This window comes from Dendropsophus ebraccatus, chromosome 9 (assembly GCF_027789765.1).
Source record: "Dendropsophus ebraccatus isolate aDenEbr1 chromosome 9, aDenEbr1.pat, whole genome shotgun sequence".
In the NCBI taxonomy this organism is placed as follows: domain Eukaryota; kingdom Metazoa; phylum Chordata; class Amphibia; order Anura; family Hylidae; genus Dendropsophus; species Dendropsophus ebraccatus.
In genome coordinates, this window is record NC_091462.1 from 64010436 (window position 1) to 64033147 (window position 22712).

The following is a 22712-nucleotide window of genomic DNA, read 5'->3' on the forward strand; positions in this document are numbered from 1 at the left end:
CGATTATGCACGTGGCGATACCAAACATGTTTGGTTATTTATTTATTTATTTTTATTTATAAAATGGGAAAAGGGGAGTGATTTGGACTTTTATTAGGGGAGGGGATTTTTTATTAATAAAATCACTTAGGGGCAGATTTATCAAACATGGTGTAAAGTAAAACTGACTCAGTTGCCCCTAGCAACCAATCAGATTCCACTTTTTATTCCTCACAGACTCTTTGGAAAATGAAAGGTGGAATCTGATTGGTTGCTAGGGGCAACTGAGACAGTTTCACTTTACACCATGTTTGATAAATCTCCCCCTTAATTATTTTTTTACTTACAGTAATTAGAAGCTCCCTGGGGGACTTCTATATACACAGCACTGATCTCCCATTGAGATCAATGCTGTGTATATAATAGAACACCGATCCATCAGATCATTGCTCTATTATAATGTTCTGCTGCAGACCATATAAATAGATTGCCAAACCGGGATCAGCGTCATTCCGACACTGAGCCCCGGCCAGCTCATTAGAACAGATCTTCCCTCCGTGATCGCATCGCAGGGGGGAGATCCCCCACTATATACCAGGGACAGGGGCACAGATACTATCCAAATGCAGCTGTCAGCTTTGACAGCTGCATTTGAATAGTTAATTAGCCAGCCGCAGCGGCTAATACCCGTGGTCCCTGGCTGCACATAGCAATCGGGGGCCGCGGGCTGCAGAGAGGGCTCATGCCGGGAGCCCTCTCTGATCCCCCTTAACGGCCGCATGACGTGTATACCCGTTATGCGTTGTTAAGGGGTTAAGAAATAACTGCATCACCTGCCAAACGGGCCCTAGGACAGATCTTGGATTAAAAGCAGCTATCCGAAGGTACAAGTGGTTTGGGGGGGTCAGATTGTGGGTACAGAGTCACTTTAAGCCCTCATTGAGACCTTTACCAGTTGTCATTGATAGGGGAAATCTTACTTTCAATTACAGGAATGACACTTCCATTGCCACTTTCATTATTACATCACAAACAAACATTATATAATGCTAGTGTCTGCATGGCCAGCTCACAGGTGACAGGGAGCCGTGGCGTACTGGCACATCTTAGGTCGTCTAGGGGTTAAAGGGCACCTATCATCCAAACAAACTTCTGACATTTTATAGCCACATGTCAGAAGCTTGTATCAGTGGGGGTTTGGGTGCTCAGATCCCCACTAAATGCTAGAACTAATGTTATGGCCGCTGTAACACCCCATTCTCCAGGACGCCACTGCGCCTGCACCTGTCTTTTGCAGCTGGGGTTTGTGGCAGATGGCAGAGCCCATGTGCAGGGGCACGGCACCACCATCTTTTCGGCACCCCACCTAGTCCCGCTCCAGTCCCCTGCTCCCTTCTCTGGTGCGTGTGTCGCCACTTCTCAGGATTTAAAGGGACAGTGTGTCCCTAATTGGTTAGTTGCACCAATAACCTCCCCTATAAATAAAACACCTGTGCTGACATTCCCTGTTGGAACCTTCTGCATGCTTCCCATAGTGTGTTGTCCTGCCCATGTTTTCTGCCCTGTGTCTGTCATTCCTGGTTCCTGCTGCCTGTGGTTCCAGCCTGTGTCAGCTATCCTGGTTCCTGCCATGAGTCCTGCTGCATTCCTTCCTGCCTACGTGTCACCAGCTGCACCTTGCCCGCCACCCCTTAGGGCCCTATTACACCAACAGATTATCTGACAGATTTTTTTGAGCCAAAGCCAGGAATGGACTTAAAACAGAGAACATGTAATAAAGGAAAGCCTGAGATTTCTCCTCTTTTCAAATCCATTCCTGGCTTTGGCTTAAAAAAATCTGTCAGATAATCTGTTGGTGTAATAGGGCCCTTAGACTCCGCTCCCTGGTGCGCTAGCGGTGGTACAGCGGATCCACGACTCCAGTCGTTACAACTAAGGGGCAGACTGACCCAGCTGCTCACGCTCTGCTTCTTCCCTGTTCTCACTGTTAATATAGCTGCAGATGGAATTATAATTGGAGCCTACGCAACTTCCGGTAGACACGATTACTATAAGTTCTATAGGGCTCCATTATAATCATATCCAATGATACTTCAATAGTGAGAGTGGAGATAAAGGGTCAGAGTGTGCACTACAAAGCGCTTCTGCCCCTTCATTCTAGCGATCAGCGGGGGTCTCAGCATCTGGACCCCCAGTGATATAAATCTTTGACATGTCGCTACCGATTTGGGTTGAACCGAACTGGCGACTCAGATTTTCACGAACTGGACAACTTGAACATTTGGGGTGGTGTGGGGTGCAGAGTTTGCTGCTAGCATTGCAGTGATTGGCCGGGCGCATCAGGTGACTTGGGTGTATATAGCTCAAGGTCACGTGATTCACTTGCGTTCTGCTAGCTGACAGGGAGAGAGGCTGGAGCAGGGACAGAGGTAGTATAGGGCTTAGTTTTAATAGTTAGGTAGCTGACTAGCTAACAAATAACCAAAAGTCCTTTTCAGGACTAATAATTAGAAATAAGCAAGTAGTTCTGTTGAGTAGCTATACAATCGAATACAACACTATTAATAATACTCGTTTTTTCAATTGAGCATACAACCGAAAACGCAGTAAAAAAAATTCTCCTCCCACCTTTCCTGGCGGGGGTGTGATAGGCCGTAGGGGCATGCTGGAATTTGCAAGAACAGCGTCTACAATCATTTGTTGGCTTACTCATGTGACCTCCAGAGTATAAGAACTTGGCTTTTTCTGCTCGTCATCAGATGCCAACTTGAAGGTAGTCAGGGAGAGAGACTGGAGCAGGGACAGTGAGGATTTAGCTGATTGCAGTCAAGAGAGACCCCAAAAGTCCTTTTTAGGGCTACAACTATACACAGCACAGCATTTATCTGCAGATAATCAGCGAATCAACCGGCTACCAGTACATCAGCTTATTCTTACAGACAGGCAAGTGGCTGCTGCTCACTGTGAAGAATAGGAGGACCATAAAAGACCTTATCAGGGCTACTACACAACACAGACAGCATATAGCTGCTTTCTCCATTAAGAATGCATAGACTGTCTAGCAGCATGCAGAGGGGTCATTCCATAGTCTGAACCCACCCTTAAGGCCCTATTCCACCAACAGATCTGACGACAGATTATCTGCCAAAGATTTGAAGCCAAACCCAGGAACAGACTATAAACAGAGATCAGGTCATAAAGGAAAGACTGGATTTCTCCTCTTTTCAAATCTACTCCTGGGTTTGGCTTCAAATCTTTGGCAGATAATCTTTCGTCAGATCTGTTGGTGGAATAGGGCCTTTAGTCGTCATAACGCAACCACCAGGGATAAAACCATGACACTTAGATACCTTTTGCTGGGTGATGGTCAGCCACAGCGTTTATAAGAAATCAAAACCGTCCCTGGGGGACTTCTAGTATCACTGCTCTGATCTCTCGTTGAGATCTATGCAGCCGAAAGCAATAAAATGCCGAGCCGGGATCAGCGCCATTATGGCGGAGACCCCGGCCCGGGACAGATGCGGGGATCGCTCCTCCGTAATCACGTCGTGGGGGCGATCCCCCCACTAGACACCAGGGATGGGGAAAAGCAGCATTTTAAATGCAGCTGTCAACTTTGCCCGCTAATAGCCGCGGCCCCGGGCTGCAGATAGCAGGGATTGCGGCGTTTCAGATTGGGGTCTCCGTGCGACCCCTCTCTGAATGTGTCCATCCACATGAGGACGTAAAGTTACGCCCTCATGCGGGAAGGGGTTAATCCTAATAGCTCCATTGCCACTCACAACATCCGATTCCTGCAACCCCCCAGGCTTATGTTTTGATAGAGGTAGAAGCTAGGCTAAACACCATTGCAAATAGCTTTCCCTCATATAAGGATTTACAAGCTGACAATGCCACACAATACTAACCAAAATTTTATATGAGACCAGGTGTCTATAATCTACACTAACCCTCTCCCTTTTCCACCCCTTCAACACCTGGCGTTAAAAAAGGATCTTGTCACGTCCCCCCAACCCAGCATACGTAGATAGAAGGCTACCCCAGATGATTTACGCTGCGCCACTTCACCACACCAGGCTCTCAGCCATAGCAAATACTTTACCGTGATCTTAAGTCTAATTGCTTTGTTATGTCCTGTGTACCGGCCTCCCACCAACTCACACCACTCCGCCTATGCCATGCTGTCTCCAGGTGGTCGGAGTCACAGAAGAGCCTATTATTGACATCAGCTGAGTCCACTAGATTCCAAAGGCACTCCGGGCAAGCCTTGCCCACCTCATTGGCCCCAGGCAGAAAGGCTCTGAAATCCTGCCAAAAAAAGAGAGACAGGGCATCAGCCACCTTGTTGTCAACTCCCGGGACATGCCTTGATCTGAAATAGATATTATACTTGAGACACCTCAAAACCAGATGTCGAAGCAGGTTCATGACAGGGAGAGAAGAAGAGGAGAGACTATTAATACATGCAACAACACTTAGATTGTCAGACCAGAAACAGATGTGTTTATTAGCCAACACCGGGCCCCAGATCTCAACTGCCACTATTATGAGAAAAAGTTTCAGCAGGATAAAATTTTTAAAAAGACCCGCCTTCCTTCAGGCCAAGTGTCAGCACTCTGTGCCCAAAACCGCTCCAAAGCCAAGCCCACCTACTGCATCGGTGAATAGAGCAATCTCCTCATTAGTAAGCCTACCGCCCATTAGACAAGTCCTCCCATTGTAGGAGCCCAGAAATTCCCTCCAAATCCTAAGATCAGCTTTTAGCACGCCTGTTAAGCGGAAACGGTGCTCAGGGCGTATTTCCCCTTTCGGCGCTAGAGGCATGACACAACACAACACAACACAACAAGCAAATACCAAAAGGCCCAAAAGCGTCTGCAGACGCTTTAGTGCTACATTTTTATCCTCCAGGAAACCTTCTACTAAGTCCTCTAGCCTCCGGAGTTTATCTGCCGATCTATTTATCTTGAGAATCGATCTCTATACTGAAGAAAGTCAGTTTCATAGTAGGACCCTCAGTTTTTTTTCCTCAGATATCGGAACCACAATCTGGTGCATGTAAAACTGAAAAGTGGATAACATATGCCTACAGGTTGAATCAGAACCTGGACCTATAAAAAGAAAGTCGTCCAGATAATAGATTGATGCATTTGAACCAGTTTCATAACGAACCACCCACTCCAAGAAGGAGCTGAAAACGTCAAAGTAGTGGCACGAAATGGAACAGCCCATAGGCAGGCACATGTCAAAATAGAATCTGCCCTTCAGCCCACATCCAAGCAGGTGATGACAATCCGGATGAACTGGAAGTAAACGGAAAGCAGACTCTAAATCCAATTTTGGCATAAGGAAAGAAGATTTCACCATCAGCATCGACGCGGGTTTATTACTGTACGAGCGGTAAGACTGTGGAACTCTCTGCCACATGATGTTGTCATGGCCAATTCATTAAATAAGTTCAAGGGAGGCATGGATGCTTTTCTTGGAAAATATTATATTACAAGTTATGGGCATTAGATTTCTGGTGATATGTTGATCCAGAGATTATTCTGGTCGTCATTGGAGTCGGGGGGGAGTTTTCTCCCTGTGGTGGGGCTATTGTCGTCTGCCTCGTGGGGGGTTTTGCCTTCCCCTGAATCAACACAGTAGGGTTTCCCTAGGTTGAACCTGATGGACTCTTGTGTTCTTTCAACCTTATTTACTATGTTACTATAAGGGCACCCTCACCTGCCCTCCTAACAGAACCGCCTTATGAAATGTACAAGACCTATGCATCATCCGTCGGGATCCCATCGTTCACAGAGGAACTTTTAGGATATGAAAGGTGATGAAAGAGTTTGATCTGCCCGATTCCTTTTTGGGCACCACCCCTAATGGAGAAAGCCTTAAGTTGCTAAAGGTGGGTAGGTAAAAGGCCCAGCCATACGGCCCAGAGCAACCTCTTTGTCAATCTTTTCCTAAATAACCTGAGAGTGATCCGACTTCAAATTATCAGAAAACTGAGATACACTGGAATAGAGGAAAGGTATAATAAAAAATGTACGTAAAACCAAAGGGTAACACTTCTGCCTCCTCCCTATTAGGATACCCGTCGAGCCAAGGGCGCATCGCGGCTACGCTCACCGGCGTCCTTGTGCTCGGCAGGTTTTTTTTTAGACACCTGCTTACCGGGGGGCTGGGACATCGTAGTGCTGCATGGGAGCCTCCACAAGTGGAGCCCTCATGCTTGTATTTACACAAGCTGGCAAATCTGCAATGGCCCTCGTTAAAAAAGCCAGCAGGCCCCTGGTCGTCGCATTGGCCACTGACCCCGATGCCGCTGCATCGGGGGCAGTGGCCGCTCCCTGACCCCCATGCCTCTGCACTGGGGGCAGTGGCTGCTCCATGAAAGGGCAGTGCTTTTGGCACCATCATGAGGCGTAACCAGACATCAGTAGCCCTGACCCCCCCAGCCGATTTCCGGCTAAAGAGCCAGGCGCCTATGGAAGTCCTCATCATACTTCCACCATGCTGAGCCCCCATGTGACTTATATGCACTATATATGCTCTCCTGATAAATAAAAAACTTGGAACTTGGTTCAGGGTGCTTCTGCCCCATGACACATCCAAGAACCGAAAAGGCCTGAAGCCAATTACTCATTGGTTTTGCAACTTTAGGTTTCCATTAAAATCTACTATTATCACTAAACTGACGCCTTCCCTTGTCCACTGTGTGTTGGTCCACTAATATAAACGACCATATATCGACATATTGGTTGGACCAAATTTTTTAGATCTCTGAATCTAAATGGGCTCCCAATAGGCTAATCCCACAGAAAAAGAAATCCTTATGAATACCGGCTAAAGGAGGAGCTGACACCTGTTTGCCTGCTCCCTCAACGAATACGCAGGGAGGTGATGGAGTTGGTACAGACCGTTTACCTAAAATTGCCTTTAAGGCTGCTAAGACCTCGGAATCCCCCATCCCACCCGCTCCCCAAGCTCCTGTAAAGGGAAACTCACCCATTCCTGAAGAACCTTGCATGATGGGAGGAGTGAACTGCTGACTGCTGACCACTGCGTCCATGGTGGCCTCTTGGACTCCGGTCAGATATCTCCAAAGCACTGGAGAACCTCTCTGAGAGAGACGGGGAGCGCCAACGAGAGGATCTAAAACGTCTGTAGCTACCGGAACCTCTGGACCGACGTCTGGAGTGGTGATGACTATATCCAGAAGGCCAACAAGAAACCTCCTCTGCAGGCACCATCAATACAATCTAGCTGGGTGCTAGCCACTAAACTCAGGAAGCCCTGATGAAGTCTTAGGACGGATAGCGTGGGATTCTGCTCCTGCCACCCCCCTGAGCTGTCCTGTGATATTTGATTTGTTTATATCAATACTTTGTCTTTTGTTGATTGATTTTTTGGTGTGACTGGCATATTGCCTGCATTTATCCCTTTATCTAGTTTACTCATTTCCAGTAGTACATTGCTTGTATCAATATTACAGGTTCATATATACATATTCTTTGTTCCACTTGTTTGTAGGTTATTTATTTCTCTTATAAGACAGCTTGGTTATGCCATCTTTTTTTGCTTGGGGGGTGTAAGGTTGCACATTGAGCCTTATTGGGCTCTGTGCTTGATTCAGTTTATGGTTTTAGGTGTTTTTAAATGTCTGTATTGTTTGGTTGTGTACAATAAACTTTATCTATGTTTTTGCTCATTATATATTGAGGTGCAGCCTGTTTTTCTACACTCATCCTTGTGTTTTTGCATCATATATCCAGAAGGCCTGCAGCGACTATAGCGCTGTGAGCCCTGGGAAGCCGATGACGATCGGCATCTGCCGTGACCGCACCTGTAGCGTCTGGACACTGAGCTGCGCCTAGAAGTGCCACACGCTCATGAAGGGGACCTAACAGCAGCCTCTGCAGGCCTGGGCAGGGACAGGGTTAAAGCTATTGGCTGAGGGAGGGGAGTGTTACTGTGGGGCTGCAGGTCATAAGTAAGGGCACTTACACCTGCCATACCTTCTGACACAGGGGGGGGGGGCACATTAGAGGGTGCCTCTGAACCATGTTGATCCACAGTAGCAGGTAGGGTAACAGTAGTGGGCTGAGCTGAGGGAATAGAGTTGTCCTCAGAGGACACACTAGCCTGGCTGCCCATAGTTAGCCAAGGGTATCTCAGAGGCTGGGCTGACTGATAAAATGCAGGGGCTGAGAACCCTGAAGGGGTCAATGGCAGAGATATAGGCTGAGGCAGCTGTGTAACAGGAGCCTGCGAGGGAGGGGGGGTGGTGGCTGTCACCAGGAGTCAGACACACAGAGAGAGGTGAAAGAGATAGAGCAGAGACTGCTGCTGCTCCCTGACTAGCTGTAGGCACAGAGAAAACTCTGGGGAAGAAAGCAGCTGAGGAAGAAACAGGGCAGGCTGGAGTGCTACTTGACAGGTGCCCTGCACCACCTGACTTATCACAAGCACCAGAAGCAGGCAGGCTGTGTTGGGCTGGGGCTGAGAGGAGCCCCCGGCACTGGGATGAACAGCAGCGCTAACGGGAGGGGGGCTGATCCCAGCCAGGAACCTGCCAAGCCAGCCCTCACCTTCCAAAGAGGCACGCGCCTACAGCGCAGCTCCTCATCAGCCACAGATGCCATGGGACCACTAAAACCAGCTGAGAGGTCAGTGGGCACTGAGCCAGCAGGGGGAAACAGTGCTTTGAACAGGAGCCTGCCCCAGGAATGTGACCACAGCTTCTATTGGTCCAATTTCCCGGCAAACAGAGGGATAGGTTAAAGGGGTTATCCAGCGAAAATCTTTTTCTTTCAAATCAACTGGTGTCAGAAAGTTATATAGATTTGTAATTTACTTCTATGAAAAAATCTCAAGTCTTCCCGCACTTTATAGCTACTATACGTCCCGCAGGAAATGTTGTTTTATTTTCAGTTTGACACAGCGCTCTCTGCTGACATCTCTGGCTGAGACAGGAACTCGGCTTTTTTTTGTCTCTGCTTTTTATGAATCCCCATAGAAAACCTGCTCTGGACAGTTCCTGTCTGGTTCAGAGATGTCAACAGAGAGCACTGTGTCAGACTGAAAATAAAACATTTCCTGCATGACATACAGCAGCTATTAAGTATGGGAAGACTTGAGATTTTTTAATAGAAGTAAATTACAAATCTATATAACTTTCTGACACCAGTTGATTTGAAAGAAAAATATTTTTGCTGGATAAACCTTTTAAGACAGCAGAGAGGAGGAAAAGAGAGAGAGGTCACAGCAACAGTTAACCCATTCCTGGCAGGGCTTGGGGATAAGCTAATGGCTGTATACACCTGTCTAGAATGCCATCATGCAGTCCCTATGCACCCTACTTATGCAGGCGGGATGCCTTCAATAACAGAAAATTATTTTTCCCCCCCCCGCATTTTCACTCAAAACCGAAATCTCTAATTCCAGCCCTAAAATCATTCAGCTTTGTTGTGTCTGGTAGTCTGAACACTACATCAGATGTAGCAGTGCTAAGTTATGAGAGCTGTGTGTGTGACCTCCAATATAATCACTTTAGGGTTAATACAGGGACATGTCCAGCTTACATGGAGGGGTGGGCCACATGCTTTCCCACTGTTTACTTTGTGTTGGGATGAGGCCTCAGTCACCCTCAATAAATCAGCTGTCACTGATCCCTAGTGGATACCAAAGAGACAGAAGAGAAGTAACCCGACCCCAGTGCATAATGTAGCTACAGCCAATAGGAACGCTAGCCCTGTAGTCACTTGACCAGTTACACTCTGCACACAATACAGTCTGCAATGCAGGGCAGTGTAATGTGGGCGGTCCTATGCAGATAGCTTCAAGTCCATTGGCTGCAAGTCTTGCCGTGTGCAAGCTCCCTTTGTAAGGTTGGCAAACCCTATAAAAGACGGGACAAGCAAAGCTGTAAACATAACAGCGGAGATCGACAGCCAGGCTCTGTAAGGGGACGCTGGACAGGGGATAGGGGGTTCCAGTTCCTCACCGGATCCCCTGCCTCTCAGACCCTCCATAAGGCCATTGCTTTCCAACTTCAGCTACAGTGATAGCTAAGTTTGGAAAGAAAGAATTAGGGAGATCGATTCTTGCATTCGTTTTATTGAACATTTTGTAACAGCAAACGCTATATTAGAAAACAACATGGCAGAAGTAAGGGCTACAAAGTCTGCAGGATGTTGCGGTGAGTGCAGTCCCCTGATTTCTGGGGTTCGCTCTGTCAGCCTGGGGTCCACTCTGTCAGCCTGGGGTCTTCTCTGTCACTGGGGTCTGCTCTGTCAGCCTGGGGTCCTCACTGTCACTGGGGTCCTCTCTGTCACTGGGGTCCTCTCTGTCACTGGGGTCCGCTCTGTCAGCCTGGGGTCCGCTCTGTCACTGGGGTCCGCTCTGTCAGCCTGGGGTCCGCTCTGTCACTGGGGTCCGCTCTGTCAGCCTGGGGTCCGCTCTGTCACTGGGGTCCGCTCTGTCAGCCTGGGGTCCTCTCTGTCACTGGGGTCTGCTCTGTCAGCCTGGGGTCCGCTCTGTCACTGGGGTCTTCTCTGTCACTGGGGTCCGCTCTGTCAGCCTGGGGTCCTCTCTGTCAGCCTGGGGTCCTCTCTGTCAGCCTGGGGTCTTCTCTGTCAGTCTGGGGTCCTCTCTGTCACTGGGGTCTGCTCTGTCAGCCTGGGGTCCGCTCTGTCACTGGGGTCTTCTCTGTCAGCCTGGGGTCCTCTCTGTCACTGTGGTCCTCTCTGTCAGCCTGGGGTCCGCTCTGTCACTGGGGTCCTCTCTGTCAGCCTGGGGTCCTCTCTGTCAGTCTGGGGTCCTCTCTGTCAGTCTGGGGTCCTCTCTGTCAGCCTGGGGTCCTCTCTGTCACTGGGGTCCGCTCTGTCAGCCTGGGGTCCGCTCTGTCAGCCTGGGGTCCTCTCTGTCAGCCTGGGGTCCTCTCTGTCAGCCTGGGGTCTTCTCTGTCAGTCTGGGGTCCTCTCTGTCACTGGGGTCTGCTCTGTCAGCCTGGGGTCCGCTCTGTCACTGGGGTCTTCTCTGTCAGCCTGGGGTCCTCTCTGTCACTGTGGTCCTCTCTGTCAGCCTGGGGTCCGCTCTGTCACTGGGGTCTTCTCTGTCAGCCTGGGGTCCTCTCTGTCAGCCTGGGGTCCTCTCTGTCAGTCTGGGGTCCTCTCTGTCAGCCTGGGGTCCTCTCTGTCACTGGGGTCCGCTCTGTCAGCCTGGGGTCCTCTCTGTCATTGGGGTCCGCTCTGTCAGCCTGGGGTCCGCTCTGTCAGCCTGGGGTCCGCTCTGTCAGCCTGGGGTCTTCTCTGTCAGTCTGGGGTCTGTGTAGAAGTGCTGGTTGTGACCTGCTGATCTCTCATGACAACTTTTTCTCTTGCAGGTTCATGTGTCAGCTATTTTACCTCTGCAAAATTTCTCATGTACCTTGGTCACTCTTTGTCCACTTGGGTGAGTAGAAATCCCAGTTTATTTCTGTGCAAGGAGTCAGTAAATGATACTTTAGCTACATTTCCTTTATGCCCTTGCTGTTCTCTCTGCTCCTCTCTTTTCGCTTAGTCAGCAAGTAGGGCTAGGCAGTCCATGGATTAATTTTAGAGAAAATCTTTCCTGTTCTGGAATCAGAAAAACTGAGAGACACTTTTTTGGTTAAACAGCTTGTGTTTAACATTCCTGCCCAGAAAAATGCTTAACTTAGAAAATCCAGCTGTTTATTTTTAGTTCTATGACTTTTAGGAACTTATCTTTGAACAATTAGTTTATATGTAGCCTTTAAAGGGAATCTGTCAGCGTTAATTCACTTTCCAAACTGCTGAAACTGTTAAATAGCTGTTAGGTAAATGAGACACACAGTAGCTTTCATATATCCAGCTGTGCCTCCAGTATGTAGAAAATGCTTTTATTCTCAAAGAGGCTTTTCCGAGCCCCTGATCTGCTGCAAGCTGGAATGCCTCCTGGTTGATTGACACCGGGAAGCTGAACCCGAAGCAGGGTCAGGTTTGGGAGAGTAAGGAGGTGTTACAGCCTGGTGGACTAAAGGAGCTTGGGGACACCTCTTTTAATCTGACATTCTGGGAGCACAGACAGATATGTGAAAGGTACCATGTTTTATTTATATATTTATTGCACTGTGTCTTGTTGAATCAGTCTCATCTGCAAGTTTACCAGCTTTAACTTATTGAAATATCCCCTGTAAGACCTGTCTTATGGGCATATTCAAACACTTTTCATGGTCCATGGGTATATATGTTCAAATTTGGCTTTTACTATTATTGCACTTAGATACACATGTCAAAAACACAACCAATTAAATAATAATCACTTATCTCTCTCAGCATCTCTCATTTTACTGGCTTCTTTCCACTTAAGCATATAGTCCATCTTTCCACAACAAGCATATAGTCCACCAGTCCAATATAGAAAGGAACGAGTTGCAACTCCCCATTAGATGCTTCTGTGAAAGTCAGTGCAGATAAAAACGCAGGGATACAATGCAAAGTTACATGGACAGACGCCAAGGAGAGGCAGTGATAAGCCTGTTTCGCACGTTTGGCGCTTCCACAGATGCCAAGCATGCAAAACAGCCTTATCACTGCCTCTCCTTGGCATCTGCCCATGTGAGTCCGCATTGTGTCCCTGCATTTTATCTGCATTGATGACGCATCTAATGGGGAGTTGCAACTCGTTCCTTTCTAAATTAGACTGATGTACTTTTTAGTGGCAAAATTTGGGATTAATATAACTTACTTTTGTATACATTTTTTAGGGGGGGGGGATAACAAATGTTGACTTTTTTTCATTATTTTTTTGAGTGTTAAATATATACTATTCACTGTACAGTAAAAATAGTGTTTTAATTTTTATTCTCTAGGTCATTATGATTGCAGCAATACCAAATGTAGAGTAGCAGTTGTTGGTATCATTTTGTGGTACATGTGAATTTTTAACCACTCCCTTTCGATTCTTCTTATTATTTTAATAATAATTGTTACCACATCTGCTGGAAGTTTGTTCCAAGAATCTACTACTCTTTCAGTACAGTAATATTTTCTCACAAGTATACCTCCTGTGGTCAGGTATGCACTCTGCCCTGTAGTCAGGTATGCTTCTTATATATAGGTAGGCCCCCTATAGCCAGATATGAGCCATGTGGTCAGTTATGCCCCAGGCAGCCACATTTTTTCCCTGCAGCCAGGTATCCTCCATACAACCAAATATGCCCCTTGGAGCCTGGAATACCCCTTGTAGTCAGGTATGCTCCTTGCAGCCAGATATGACCCTTATAGTCAGGTATGTCCCTTATAGTCAGGTATGCTCCCTCTGTAGCCAGATATTCCCATTGTAATCAGATATGCCCATTGTAGCCAGATATGCCCCTTGTAACCAGGTATTCCTCCCTGCAACCAGATATGCCCCCTGTAGCAAGATACGTCCCTTGTAACCAGGTATGCCCACCCCCAAGCACAGACAAATTTGCCCCTTGTATGCAGGTATACCCCTGCTGTAAAATCTACCCCTTGTAGCCCTGTGTGTGTATATTGATGTAATAAGCAGCATCAAATCCACAATAAATGAAGCTTACAGATTTCCATTATCCAAGATTAATAAAAAAAAAAAAACATGGCTATATCTTTCAAAAACGACTCGACGCCTGTCCTTAGGATAACTGTGGTATTATTGGTTATGGCTCACTTTCCGCTCATGGTATTAGCCCCCACACACACACACACCTACACACCATCTCTCCATATAGTGTAGTGGTCCCCATATCATTTAGGCCCCCTTTGTGTAGCAGTCACCGTATAGTATAAGCCCCTCTGTGCATAGTATAGGCTCCCCATGCCTGCTTGGCTCCTGCATGGCATGTGACATCAGCTCAGGGGCGGGCTGGGCCGGGGGGCAGGGTGGCATATGCCCCCCGGGCCGGTCCCCCCAACTCACCAAGGGCTGCGGCAGCCGGATGTCAGTAAGGCTGCTGTGCAGGGCCGTTTCTACATATCACAGGCAACAGGAACAGCTAAAGCACATTCAGGCCGTATTTGCCTAGGACGGCACCTTCAGGGGAAGGGGCAAAGGTTTTTTTTCTCTCCCATGGTCGCCGGTGAGTGGGCGGGGCCATGATCGAGGGGGCGGGGCCACGGTCAATGCCGGAGAGGGTGCTTACTTGTGTGGTTCTTCCTTCACTCATGGAGCAGGCAGCACAGCTCACAGCTTCCTGCCCACTGCCCTGGAAGAGAGGACAGACCACCCCCTCCTGCCTGGGACTGATGGAGAGGACCCCCATCTACTATGGACTAGGTAAGGGTCGCGGGTGAAAGGGGGCGGAGCCAAAGTTGCGGGGGCGGAGTTTCGCGGGCGGGGGCCCATCCACTAGGCCTGAACAGTATATGGGTAAGATGTTTATTATGAATTATACAGCATTCCCTCTCCCCTGCACCATGGCCTAGTAAGCAGTATTGTGAGGGCAGAGGGGATCTGTACCCCCTCCCATGTACTGTTCAGGGCCTGGTGCCCAAATATGCAGGGGGGTCTGTATGGGTGCCAGGCCCTGAACAGTACATGGGTGAGGGGATCCCCTGCCCCCTCTCTGTATACTCTGGTCACCCAGCTTTCCAAGCATCATGTATGTAAGTGTAATTGAGGTCACCCAGCTTTCCAGCATCCTGTAGTCAGTATAATGGAGGTCACCCAGGTTTCCCAGCATCTTGTAGTCAGTATGAGAGGTCACCCAGCTTTCCCAGCATCCTGTATGTCAGTAAAGTGGAGGTCGCCCATCTTTCCCAGCATCCTGTATGTCAGTAAAGTGGAGGTCGCCCAGTTTTCCCAGCATCCTGTAGTCAGTATGATGGAGGTCACACAGCTTTCCCAGCATCCCGTAGTCAGTATAATGGAGGTCACCCAGCTTTCCCAGCATCCTGTATGTCAGTGTAATGGAGGTCACCTAGCTTTTCAGCATCCTGTAGTCAGTATAATGGAGGTCACCCAGCTTTTCCAGCATCCTGTAGTCAGTATGATGGACGTCACACAGCTTTCCCAGCATCCTGTAGTTAGTATAATAGAGGTCACCCAGCTTTCCCAGCATTCTGTATGTCAGTGTAATGGAGGTCCCCCAGCTTTCCCAGCATCCTGTAGTCAGTATGATGGAGGTCACCCAGCTTTCCAGCATCTTGTATAGTTGTCAGTATAATGGAAGTCACCCAGCTTTCCAGCATCTTGTACAGTAGTCAGTATAATGGAGGTCACCCAGCTTTCCTAGCATCTTGTATAGTAATCAGTATAATGGTGTCACCCAAGGAAATAGTTGCACTTCCTTCTACACTACGTGATATTTTCCATATGACTGTGTTACTGTAGTTAGCACCACAAGGGTCTTGCCTCTTGTTTACTCCGGGAGCCAGCCCTGTATCATGAACTGTCATTAATAGTGCCGCCCACCTTTGTTCAGTGTTACTATAATAGGGTCACCCAGCTTTCCCAGCATCTTGTGTAGTAGTCAGTATAATGGAGGTCACCCAGCTTTCCCAGCATCTTGTGTAGCAGTCAGTATAATGGAGGTCACCCAGCTTTCCCAGCATCTTGTGTAGCAGTCAGTATAATGGAGGTCACCCATTTTTCCCAGCAGCCTGTAGTCAGTATGATGGAGGTCACCCAGCTTTCGCAGCATCCTGTATGTCAGTATAATGGAGGTTACCCAGCTTTCCCACCATCTTATGGTGTGTTTACACAGATAGATTTATCTGACAGCTTTTTGAAGCCAAAGCCAGGAACAGACTATGAACAGGGAACAGGTCATAAAGGAAAGATTGAGATAACTCCTCTTTCCAAATCCATTCCTGTCTTTGGCTTAAAAAATCTGTCAGATAAATCTCTCTGTGTAAACGCAGCATAAGGGTACAAACCCACACACCGTATATGCAGCAAATACGCAAAAGTTTGATGGTGAAGATTTGATGCTGTGTTCAGTTATTTAGATCTAATCTGCTGCGTATTTGCTGCGTATCGCAGCAGTAAATACGCTGTGTATACGGTGTGTGGGTTTATACCCTTATACTCAGTGACTGGTAGCCTCGGGGAGCTGCACAGTAGATCTATACTGTGCAGCTAAAAACCACATCAGCACAATTGTGCTAATTGGTTCCCTATAAAGGAGCACTCCAGCCCTTACCTATTATTACCCTCCCCACATCAGTGCAGGGATGGTAGATAGCACCCCGGACCTGTACTTCTGTCAGCAGCGATGTTCTGACAGTTCTCCAGCCCTTCTGGTCATTTGTGACCAGGGAATTTCTACTGCTCTGTGTGAAGGGGCCAGAAGTCACTTTGTCAATATAAGTCTATGGGACGGTTCTGTTTCTGTGATGAGCCGTCCCATATACTTAGGGTATGTTTACACCAGGGCTGTGGAGTCAGAGTCAGCCCTTGTTCACACTGGGTAAATCAGTCGGAATAGTCACACTGAGACAGGCGGGATTCCACCGCAGAATCCCGCCTGTCTCAGTGTGAAACTGCTTCTCTATGGGAGAGCGCGCGCTCTTCCGCTGCCGCCGCTCTCCACTCAAAGAAGTGACATGTCACTTCTTTGAGTGGAGACAGCGGTGGAGCGTGCGCTCTCCCGTATAGAAGCCGGGATCCCTAGTGGTGCCGCAAGAAATTGGCATGTCATTCATTGAATAGCAGCCACAGAAAACCCTGTCAGTTCACACAATGGAGCGTCCGGCTCCGTCCGCATGCTCCATTGTGAGCAGCGGAGAATTCTGATGCGGGCGCGCACGGATGCACCCGCATCTGAATTCAACGGCGCTGAAGATCATCCTGCAGTATCGGCCAGGATGATACTATCTGACACCAGCCGGGTCACGAAATGGCCAGTGTCATACAGTGTTTGAACATAGCCTCATACAGGAAAGTGACACAGGGAGCAATTGGAATTCCCTGTTTACAAATGACTGGAAGGCCCGAAGACGTTATCCGAGCTGTGGGAACATGGCTGCTGGAGGACGTACAGGTCCAAGTTACCATCTACCTTCCCTGCACTGATGTGGGGAGGGTAATAATAGGTAAGGGACAGGGTGGTCCTTGAAGGATGGGCCGCTAGCCGCTACTCATGGGCCTGTGCTGTGGGCTTGCCCCCCAGGCTAAAATTTGCCAGCCAGCCCCTGCATCAGCTCAATATTTTAGCAGATGTGCGGTTGAAATCACATGTCTTGGCCAAACAGGAGAGAAGAGGGGTGCAGGTGCTGTGGGGTTTAACATCATCACCTGCGTTGTCAGTCAATCATAATGAGAGTGTTCTGTGAGTGTGAGCTGTGCTGGCCTTGATGCACCACCAGACAGCGGCCCTCAGCAACTGAATAAACGACATGGGGGGTGGTGGCTGCGTAGCTGTTAGTTTAGACTGATGCCAAAAATTTTATAATGCAGCCCTAGGATTTCCAATCTTAGTGGCCCACTGGCATTTGCCCAATCCAGCAAATGTAGCGAATTCTGCTTTAATTGGCCATGCCCCTCACCATCTCTTAAATATGTGAAGCCCACCATAAATCTACAAAGGAAAATAAAGATACAACATAATCTGCTCTGGATTTGAAGTAGTCAGCATCAAATCTGCAATGAATGAACATGCCGTTAAAGAAAATCTGTCAGGTCCATACCAGGTACAGATCTGCAGGTCCAAAAAGACAGTTACTGGGGAGATATAAGTGACAGGACCTTTAGTACCACTGATCACTGCTTGTAAACTTTTAAAATCGTCCATTTCATTCCCAGCTCATGTGTCATAGAGGTGTAGCCGAGCTACAGAATCACACCCCTTCCTGCTCTAACTGATTGACAGGTTGAAGCTGCTACTGTTGCTGAGGCACTTTAGATAGTAAAGGACAAAAGGATAAATTTTAAAGGTTTAGAAATGGGGACCAACAGCACTAAAGGTCCTGTCTCTTATAGGTCCCCAGCAGCTGCCAGTTTCCCTTTTAGGGATTTATCTAAAACACAAGTCCGCTTTCTTCTAGAAACAACAACACTTTTGTCATTTTGGTTGGTATCTCAATTACACTAAAGTGAATGGAGCTGAATTGTAATACCACATGCAGACTGAAGACTAGGGTGGTACTGTTTTTGCACAAAATAAGCTATGTTCTTTCTATTACTGGACAACCCCTTTGAAGGGGTTCTCCAGGACACAGACATGGCTACTATCTTTCAATAATTTGTGTTTAGTATTACGCCTTCCGTTGATGTGAATAGAGCCAAGATGTATTACCACATGCAATCTACGGGCTGTTTTTAGAAGAAATCAACTATGTTTTTTTTGAATCGTGTATAACTCCTGTTAATGTGATTATCTCTGTCTACCTTGTACAGGCCGCATAGGTAATAAGCTTTTAATCATTAAACTTTGTCAGCTGGTTGTGATCTCATGTTGGGACTGTACACGTATGTGCAATCCAAGATATGTGATAAGGTGCTAGATATCTGTTTCTAACTGGATTTATCGATCTACCTCTTATCTCATCTTTATCATCTATCTATCCCTCTATCTATCACATATCTATGTATCTATCTAATATCTATCAGGCAGTATGAGAATTGTGTTTTAGTTGTGTGCCTAACACGCGGCTACAGGCTACAGCAGTGTTTACAGGTGTAAGTAGGGCCCCAGGGCTAATTTTAGTATATATAAAAAATAACAATACACATATAGACATAAAGATATAATATTTAGATAGACAATTTCCTAGCCGTGATAATATTTTATATCTCTAAATAGCAGCTATAGTTACCAAATAATACCAGTATACAAGAAACAAATATCACCAAACATGTTACCACTATACTGTTACCAAACCCAGTATACCGAGACCGGTAATACCAATAATACCTGTATACAAGTAACACATACCACCACACCATGACTACTGACATTATTACCACTTATTGACTAATATCACTATACTGTTATGCTCTAACTTACTAAAATCCACTATATAAACACAAATATTACCAGTAATACCAGTATGTACAGGACAAATAATATCGCCACACAATGACCATTACCATTCAGTTATGTCACTTGTGTGTCGGGGAGCTGTGAGAGAGAGCGGCTTTCTGTGACCAGAGGCATAATGCTGCCTGCAGCCAGAAAAATGACTTTAACTGAGAGAGCTCATTTGCCAAAGTGCAAAATTGATGATTTTTTGTCACATCAAATTCGGAAAAATCGTAATAAAAAGTGATCAAAAATATATATATATACACCAGCAATGTACTGATAGAAAGTACAGGTCAGGGCACAAAAATTTACCCCTTTATTACCCCCATGACCAAAAAATAAAAACGTTATCAGGTAATAGAGAAATTTTAAGAACATTTAGGGTTTTTTTTTTTTAAATGAATTTTTTTTTTCAATTTCGTAGCATATTTTATGAAAATAGGTGTCACTTATTTTTATAAGGGCTCATGAAAGTCTACAAAGGGTTAAAGGGCTAGGGCAGTCCTTATGGTGCCAAGCATCGGGCCTCTGATTGGCTAAATGAATAGTAGGGCGGCCGGCTACGCTGTTCACTCAGACACTGCATAGGGACAGTGGGACAGGTAGCCTGTGGAACCTTATTTAAGAGTCTTAAAACACAGGACTAGCCTGATATTCCTCCGGAAAGGACCCAGCCAAGGGGTGGCTCCTTGGGGGAAACCACCAAAACCACCATATTAAGTGGCCCTATAAGTCAATTGAAAGACCAAGGGAAAAACCAAGGCCAGGTATCTATCCACAGACAGCTGTTTCGGGGTGTTGCCCCTCATCAGTGTGGAGCAGGATTCTGGCTAGGTGGGAGCAATGCCTAATAGAACCATAAGAGAAACAGATCGTTGATCTCAGGGAGACTAGCCAAATGATAACACTGGTTAAAGTGCTCAATGCAGTGAAATCCCAGGTGCATTGCTCCCTGGAAAACATGAATATGCAAAAGAAGAGCCAGTGGAGCCTCATGGGTCCCGGCGTCCTGCTCTCCCTCCCAGCCAATAAGTGTGTTGCCCAGCCGCAGCCACTGATTGGCTGGGCGGGAGAGCAAGATGCCGGGACTCCGTGCAGCGAGGAGAGGTTATGTATTCAGACACAGCGGGCGGAGGCAGAAGGGGTTAAGGGGCTGGCAGAATTACATACTTGCAGCGAGTATGTAGTGACAGGGAACTGCCAGGACCTGACATACTCGCAGCCAGATTTACGCTGCGAGTCTGTATGTGTGGACAGACCCTTAGAGATGAGCGAACCACTCATCTAAACAAAGCGAAGTGCTTTGTTTGATCTGCACGCCGCTCATCAAGTTTGCAGCCTTTCAGTGCTGCTCCACTCCCTGCCGCTCCACTCCTGGTGCCAGGGAAAAGCTGGATCCAATCCTGGGAAATAGGGAGGAGTGGCAGAGAGTAGAGCAGCGCTTGTGCAAACGCTTCTCTTGCTTTAGATCTCTAGTTCCTATAGCTCACACAATGTACTATGTAGGATATTCTCCCACCCCAGTCCACTAAACCGCCTATTTTATAAATATTGGTTCAAGTGAAAATATAACAGCGCTTAAGATGAAAATAAGAAAATCACCATCATTATCATTGTTCCCTGCCCTATGGCAACATAACAACAGGTTAGACTCTTCTAACATGCTGATAGTTTCCCTTTAGGGTGCCTTCACATGTACCATATCGCTGCGTATTAATGGCACCGAACTCGCATGAAAGTAGCTGCATTTTTTGTGGTGTTGAACTTGCATGTGAAAATCAAAACCTGCATGTAAAAATCGCACCAAACACGCAGCGAGAATACACATACATTGACTTGATAGCAATCGGTATCGCTGCGGATTTATGTGCAAGAAACTTGCAGCAATAAATACCCAGCGATGCGGTACGTGTGAAGGCACCCTTAAGTGTATTTCGCATTTTGCTGACAGGCAATGTATATAGTTGTTAAGTACAGCTGTATGCTGGTACATCCATAGGAGATTTTCCCGGCTGCCATGGAAACCCACGGTCACCTGACAAGCCTTGCAGATATGTCACATGCTGTGGGGATCATTTGACTGTGGCATGTAACAGATTACACTGCCAAGCTTGGTTTCTCTGGTCCTGGCTGTTTGTGTGGGGGCCCATCTAGCATTGTGTCATACTGCTAGGCTACTGCTGTATAAAGCTGGGGTCCAGCACAAAGCCCATTAGTCACTGCTGTAAAACAGTGTGAGCATAGCCTAGTTGCGACCAGTGGGCACTGCCCCCTAGTCTGTGGGCACTGTTTGCCTTCCAGTACTTATCAGCTGCAGTATGCCTCAGAGGAGGTTGTGTATATTCTTTCTATTCTAACAGAGAACTGTACAGAACAGGACTAAGGCCTCATTTGCATGTTCTGTGGTGATGCGCTACCAGGTCTCACTACAACCCCATTAGTGCCCCAACCCCCCCCCCCCCCCCCCCCATTTCGATATAAGTGACATGGGTTCCTTGTTTTTCACAGATTTTACGGATGTTACATGTGGAAACCCCGGATCACATAGATTTCTATGGGGGAATCTGTGCCGTGATCAGTTATACATGTCTCATTGTTTCATTTAACAGATTGCGGGTCTGCGGGGAAAAAAAACATGTGAATAGCCCAATAGAAGGCAATAGGCTATTAAATTGTCCGTGGTCACGAAGAAGTTCAAGGGAGGTGTGGGTAAGGCACACAGAGGTTTACTTCTGCTTTGTACAGATACTCTCACAGACAGAGGTGGCACAAGGGACCACCAAGTGAGATTGGAAAGCACTCCACTAATTCCTCTGGGGAATACAGCAGCTAAGGTTTGAGGGTTTTTTTAAGTTAACATTGTAAGATAAATAAAATTTGCTTACTACAGAACTTTCTATTCTTACAAAGTACTCCCCCCTCCCCATGTTTATAACCCTATATTACTTTTGCTCTACATTATCTAATTTTCTCCAGCATGACACATGACTTTTGTCACACAGAGCTAGGGCCATTTTGACCTTTTGCACACATCTTGTTAGTATAGTTATAGTATAGTTTGCATCTCATTTGTGGAGCTTAAGATAATAAAGAAGAAGTACTATTTTAAAGGAGGATTAGCATGTTTGACATTTAAAGGGGTAGTGCGGCGCTCATAAATTATTCACAGAATAACACACATTACAAAGTTATACAATTTTGTAATGTATGTTATGTCTGTGAATCGCCCCGTTCCCTTGTCCCACCACCCCCGCCCGTGTACCCGGAAGTGTGGTGCATTATACATTACCTGATCCGTGTCGAGGGCCGTCCGCCATATTGTGCCAAACGTCATCTTCGGACGGACGGCCGAGTCGCTGCCGTCCGTCCCCCCTCCGCCGCAACAGTTATGCTCAGCCAATCGCGGCTGAACATCGGATGACGCTGCAGAGGGCGGCCGGCATTCGGGACAGTCGGAGCTGTTCGCCGTCCGCCCGAAGAAGACGTCACTCGCTGAAGATCGGAGACGGGTGTCGGCACGTGACAGGTGAGTATAGCGCACCACACTTCCGGGTACACGGGTAGGGGTGGTGGGATACGGGGTAGGGGGCCATTCACAGACATAACATACGTTACAAAGTTGTATAACTTTGTAATGTGTGTTAGTCTGTGAATAATTCTTTACCGCTGCACTACCCCTTTAAAGCATAGCTGAATATATACTACAGTTCAAAATGAATTGTGTGTAGATGTAGAAAATTGTATTTGT

At 47.1% G+C, this 22712-nt stretch overlaps 1 protein-coding gene across 1 annotated transcript in view; it reads left to right on the plus strand.

Annotated features, from left to right (window-relative positions):
• Positions 1-9886: 9886 nt before the first annotated feature.
• Positions 9887-22712, plus strand: part of SLC40A1 (solute carrier family 40 member 1) — a 46299-nt gene continuing 33473 nt past the window's right edge. Inside the window, exons 1-2 of the mRNA XM_069983541.1 lie at positions 9887-10174; positions 11360-11427. Of these exons, the coding sequence (XP_069839642.1) occupies positions 10135-10174; positions 11360-11427 (108 nt within the window). The 5' untranslated portion in view covers positions 9887-10134. The remainder of the gene's footprint in view (positions 10175-11359; positions 11428-22712) is intronic.